Source organism: Lucilia cuprina, chromosome 6 (genome assembly GCF_022045245.1).
Source record: "Lucilia cuprina isolate Lc7/37 chromosome 6, ASM2204524v1, whole genome shotgun sequence".
Taxonomy (NCBI): Eukaryota; Metazoa; Arthropoda; class Insecta; order Diptera; family Calliphoridae; genus Lucilia; species Lucilia cuprina.
In genome coordinates, this window is record NC_060954.1 from 49,526,058 (window position 1) to 49,532,523 (window position 6,466).

The 6,466-nt window shown below is 29.2% G+C and overlaps 1 protein-coding gene across 1 annotated transcript in view; it reads right to left on the reverse strand.

Moving 5' to 3' along the window:
• Nucleotides 1-184: 184 nt before the first annotated feature.
• Nucleotides 185-6,466, reverse strand: part of LOC124420643 (cell wall protein DAN4-like) — a 10,679-nt gene continuing 4,397 nt past the window's right edge. Inside the window, exons 2-3 of the mRNA XM_046954152.1 lie at nt 3,788-3,991; nt 185-1,512 (exon numbers count right to left, since the gene is read on the reverse strand). Coding sequence (XP_046810108.1) covers nt 740-1,512; nt 3,788-3,991 — 977 coding nt within the window. The 3' untranslated portion in view covers nt 185-739. The remainder of the gene's footprint in view (nt 1,513-3,787; nt 3,992-6,466) is intronic.

Here is a 6,466-nt window from a genome sequence, read left to right on the forward strand (position 1 = left end):
TATAGTCTAGTCTATAGTCTAGTCTATAGTCTAGTCTATAGTCTAGTCTATAGTCTAGTCTATAGTCTAGTCTATAGTCTAGTCTATAGTCTAGTCTATAGTCTAGTCTAAAGGCTAATCTATAATCTAGTATATAGTCTAGTCTGTAGTTTATTGTTTAGTCTTGTCTATAGAGTAGACTATAGTCGAGTGTTATCTTAAAAATAGACTATAAAATGGGCCAGTCTATAGTCCAGTTTGGGGTGCCTTTATTTCAGTTAGAAGTCTATAGTCTACCCTATAGTTTAGACTTATCTATAGAATATATTGCAGTCCAGTTTTGTCTAAAGGATAAACTATAAAATAGGTGAGTCTATAGTTTATTTTATAGTCTAATCTATACTCTGGTCTATAGTCTAATATATAGTCTAGTATATAGTCTTGTCTAGGCTAGTCTATTGTCTAGTTCATAGCCTAGGGTATAACCATATAGTTTGTAAAAATAACATTTTTTGTTTGCGAACATTTTTGTCCAGTTAGAAAGAAAATTGAACATTACTTTTTTTAGAACCATTTACAACTAACAAACTAAGTAGGTAGATTCAATTTTTTGTGTATATATATACAGACAACAGATCCCCGAGAAAAAATAGCAGATCGTTTTAGCGACTTCTCAGCTAAGTTCCCAAAATATCTTCAAAACAGATTACATAAAATCTGTTTGGAGAGCTTGGCTTGAGTGGGTAAATAAAAGACAAATCTACTCACCCTTGGGTAATTCGTAGATTTCTTCATTATCATTGTCGTCGTCAACATCACCAAATGGATTTTTACTTGGTTCAATTAATTTTTTTCTAGTACTAGTAGTGATATTTTGAATTTTATCATCGTTTAATTGATCTTTACCTAATTTTGTTTTATTCGATTCTTCGTCCACTTCTGATGTTGCTGTTGTTGTTGTTGCCGATGTGGTATTGCCATTAGTTGTCGTCGTCGTTGTTGTTGTGGTGGTGGTTTTGGCATCAACAACTGTATTGGCATTACCATTTGCCTTATCATTGCCATTCATTTGTTCAGTTTTTTTCACTTCCGTTACTTCGGTTGTTGTTACTTTTATAGCTGCTGCTTCTGCATTGTTCATATCCACATCCTCTTTGGTTGCTGAACTCGTTATTGTTGCTGTTGTGGTTGTTGTCTCGGTAGTAAGCTTTTCGATCTTGGCAGAAGTTTCATCTACTTCTTTTGTTGCTGTATTGGCATTGGGACTATTTAGTTGTGCGGCTTCCTTTTCCATTTCCTTTTCCGTTTCCTTGGTGGCTACTGTAGCTGTTGTGGTGGTTATCGTTGAACTGGCGCTTTCCATAGAAGTAGCATCATTTACTAAATTACCAGCAGTCGTACTACTTGTTTCCATTTTACTCATTCCACTTACAGATGATGCACCACCTCTCAATAGTTCAGCGGACATTTCTGGTGTTGGAGAAACATTATCAAGTCTAGATTCTTGTGTAGAAGAAGAGCTCGGTGATGGTGCTATGTTTTTGTATGTTTTGTTGTGTTTGGTTTTGTTTTTGTATTGTATATTTTAAATTTTTGATAATTTTTTTTTTTTGGTAAATTTGACATGATATTGCATATTGGTGCATGTTATGTTTAGAGTTTTTTTTAGAAATATTTTGTTCATATTGTTATGTTGGTTAAATATAATTATTATTTTTGTTTTAACATTCCAATAACAACAAAAAATCATAATAATTAAGGTAATGAAGTAACAAAATTTACAAATAAAAAATTCAAATCCAACCAAAAAAAAAAAAAACAACACGAATTTTTGTAAAAAAAAAGATTGAAAAAAAGAGAAAAAAGAAAGAACAAAAAAAAAATAGAAACTCAGCTCATGCATTGTTAAAAAAAAAGAAATTGTATTTTGTTTTCAGCTTAAAAACTAAATTAAAATTTGATTTTGTATTCATGCGTTTTGCAAATGATAAAACTAGAGAAAAATTTATAAGAAAAACCTATTTAAAATACATCCAAACAAATCTAAAGTTTTTGCTTCAATCATAAACCTTATGAGATGTGCAGAATATAAAAGCTTTGTGTTATGTCGAGTTTAAAATTCAGTCTGTAGTCTAGTCTATAGTTTAGTCTGCAGTCTAGTCTATAGTCTACTTTATAGTGAAGTTTATAGTCTTATCTATACACTACTCTACAGGAAAGTCTATAGGAGATTTTATTATCTTATCTATGAGCTAGGCTATAGTCTAGTGTATAGGCTAATCTATGGTATTGTCTATAGTCTCGCATGCAGTCTATATTGCAGTCTAGTCTATAGTCAATAATCTACTCTGTAGTCTGTTCATAGTGCAGTCTACATTCTAATCTAGTATATATACTATATACTATAGTCTAAAGTCTAAGCAGTTGTCTAATCTATAGAATATAGTCTATAGAGTAGTCTATGGTCTAGTATATTCTTCAGACAATAATCTGGTCTATAGCTTTTCTGTAGTTTAGTCTATAGTTTAGTTTATAGTCTAATCTTTAGTTTAGTCTATAGTCTAGTCAATGGTCTAATATATAAACTATATTCTAGTCTATATTTAAGTCTATAGTCTAGTGTATAGTAGTCTATAATGAAGTCTATAGCTTAGACCATAGTCTATTATATAGTCTATTCTATAGTCTGGTCTAGTCTATAGAATTGTCTAAAGTCTAGTCTAGAGTCTAGTCTATAGTCTAGTCTATAGTCTAGTCTATAATTTAGTCTATAGTCTAGTCTATAGTCTAGTCTATAGTCTAGTCTATAGTCTATTCTATAGTCTAGTCTATAGTCCAGTCTATAGTCTAGTCTATAGTCTAGTCTATAGTCTAGTCTATAGTCTAGTCTATAGTCTAGTCTATAGTCTATAGTCTAGTCTATAGTCTAGTCTATAGTCAAGTCTATAGTATAGTCTAGTCAAGTCTATAGTGTAGTCTGTTGACAAGTGTATAGTCTAGTCTGTAGTCTAGTTTATAGTGTAGTCTGTAGTCTAGTGTATAGTCTAGTCTATAGTCAAGTCTATAGTCTAATCTTTAGTCTATTCTTCACTCTAATCATATTCTAGTGTGCCAAAAGTTTTGCCTGCTTACTGTTTTGTCTATAGTCTTGTCTGTAGTTTAGTCTATAGTATAGTCTATAGTCTAGTCTATAGTCAAGTCTATAGTATAATCTTGTCTATAGTGTAATCTGTAGTCTATTCTATAGTGTAGTTTGTAGTCTAGTGTATAATCTAGTCTATAGTCTAGTCTGTAGTCTAATCATATTCTAGTCTGCCAAAACTTTTGCCTGCTTACAGTTTTGTCTATAGTCTTGCCTTTAGTTAGTCTGTAGTCTAGTCTATAGTTTTGTCTATTGCCAAGTCTATGGTCTAGCCTATAGTCTATAGTCAAGTCTAAAGTCGAATCTAATGTATAATCTAGTCTAATCTATAGTGTAGTATATAGGCTAATCTATAGTCTAGTCAGTAGTATAGTCTATAGTTTAGTCTATAGTCTAGCGTATAGCCTATACTATAGTCTAGTGTATAGTATAGTCTAAAGTATTATCTATAGTCTAGCCTGTAGCCTACAGTCAAGTCTACAGTCTAGTCTACAGCCTAGTCTATAGTCTAGCCTACAGCCTAAACTATTATCTAACCTATAATCTAGTCTAAAAACTTTTTTAAGCTTTTATCTCGTAGAAATCTGATTGAAAATATTTCCAATAACATATAATCCAGTAGCAAAACGTATACAATTTTATTTTTAATTCTTAAAGACAGCATACACTTAGAAAAATTGATAATAATAATAGCATAAGCATATTTAACATAGAAATTTATAATTACCTGATCTTCAGGATCGTCATATTCAATAACACGTATAATATCTCCGACTTCAAAGCTTAATTCATCAACATCTTCCTTGATATAACCATAAGTAGCCTTGACACGATAAAGAACACCTGGTGGCAAATCAGTTGTAGTGGCATCTAAAAATTTTACAAAACAAAAACAGAAAGAGAGAGAGAGAAAACAAAACAAAAATAAATTTAATTAGTAAAACATTTTTCTGTAAATTAACAAATCAATACGTAAATTAATTAATTGAACATACAAGAAAAAAATATATAACAAGTTGAAACTTTTTTTTATTTGGCAAAACAATTAAAAGCGTAATATTTTGTTTTATTCGAAATTGTTTCATATATATAGATTTTTGTTATTGTTGACTGAAACAGATTCGTTGAAAATTTTTTCGATTTTTAGTACAGATACGTATAAAAAAAATAAAAAACATAAACAAAATAGCAACAGACATGCTCGCTTAGCATTTCGTTATTTGGTTTAATTTTTGTTAATATTTTTTTTAGCAAAATACATTTATTATTTGTTAAAACCTTAAGCTTTTTATAGCTAATTTAAGTTGTTTTGTTTTTGTGTGTATTTAATGAAACTAAAAGGATGTAATGATTTTTTATAAAATTTCTAAATGAATGAAGTAGATAGAGAAATGAATGAAATTGAGAGAGAGAGAGAGAGAGAGAGTAAGCGAAAGGAGAGAAATGGATTTCTAAATTAAGATTGTAATTAGGGTTCTATAGTTGAAACGAAAAGTCGACTTTTCGACTTTTAGCATTTTATGAAAAGTCGACATTTCGACTTTTTGCATTTAGTTAAAAGTCGATTTTTCGACTTTTTTCATTTAATTAAAAGTCGATTTTTCGACTTTTAATATTTTATAAATAGTCGACTTTTCGACTTTTTCCGACTTTTTTCGACTTTTTCCGACTATTTTCGACTTTTGACTTTTTTCGACTTTTTTCGACTATTTTCGGCTTTCCGACTTTTTTTCGACTTTTTCCGACCAGAGTTAAAAATTTATAAAGTTGGCAGAAGCGTAAATTTATAATGTTGCCATTTAACATTATATTATTATTTATTATTATTAATAAAAAAATTTATTTATATTTTTTCTATTTGTTGCAATTTTTTAAGTTTTTCGACTTCTTTCTATTTTCGCCTTTTTCCGACTTTTCGACTTTTTTAGACTATTTTCGACTTTTTCCGACTTTTTTCGACTTTTTTCGAATCTTTCGACTTCGTTCGACTTTTTCCGACTTTTCGACTTTTTTCGACTTTTCGACTTTTTCCGACTTTTTGACTTTTTCCGACTTTTTCTGACTTTTCGACTTTTTTCATAGACGATAGTCGAGTTATCGACTTTTTTGAAACAAAATAGTCGACTTCGACTTTTCGACAAAAAGTCGATTGTTCGATTATTCGAAAGTCGATTTATAGAACCCTAATTGTAATGCAATTGTTAAAAGGATTTACTTTAAAAACTAGATTTGTACTCTTGAGATATTTTTCCAGAAATTGGTTTCAACTTAACTTTTAATAAACACAGGACAGCTAAGGGAACTAAAACAAAACAAGTTGTTTTTAGCATATAAGAACTGATTCTAGATAATAATCTTCTAAATGTAATAAATTTTCTATATGTTCCCATGATATGAAAAATCTTCACTCTAAAATAAAAACTTGAATCATAGTTAGCCAGCAAAAGCTGAGTCACCAAGAGCTGAGTTCCCAGTAAAAAACTTATTCAAATATTAAAATTTCTTTAACAAATAGTGTTTCTAAAATAATTTGATTTTTACGATATCTGAATAGAATCTTCCGTCGAAACAACTTTACAATATTCTCTTTAAAATGAAATAATTTGTACTTATGTCTATATCATCTCTATAACATATATGATTAATGATTTTAAAGAATTCAGCCTTGTCATTTAAAGGATTTTGTTTTTAAGTGAAATTATGATTTAAAAATTGTGTAATAAATAAATTACCTTCATAATTTTTACATTTTTATTTATCAATTTACAGGTAAAAAAATTTCCAAGATTTTTTTTTTAATATTTAACCATTTTTCCGGTCTTATATGTTAAAAATATTAATTTTATGATACGTTCATTTCGTTGAGTTTAATTTTTAAGATAATAATGAAGAAAATTGAGTGAGTATTGTATATAAAGGTAATAAAAAGAAGGATGATATACCACAACCAATTCAAAAAAAAGATACACTTACTGTACAAAGTCTGCAACCATTTGATTTTAAATTTTTTATTACAAAAGCAGAGGAAATTTCAAAATATTCACTTTCAAAATCGTACATTTTTACAAACTTTACAATAGTCTAGGCTAAAGTCTAGTCTAAAGTCAATTCAATATTTTCGGCTAAAGTTTAGTCTGTAATCTAGTCTAAAATCTTTAGTCTTGTCAATAGTCTTTTTTATAATCTAGTTAAGAAAATGGTCTACAGTTTACTGTAGACAATAGTCTAGTCTATATCTATAGTCTAGTCTATAGTCTAGTCTATAGTCTAGTCTATAGTCTAGTCTATAGTCTAGTCTATAGTCTAGTCTATAGTCTAGTCTATAGTCTAGTCTATAGTCTAGTC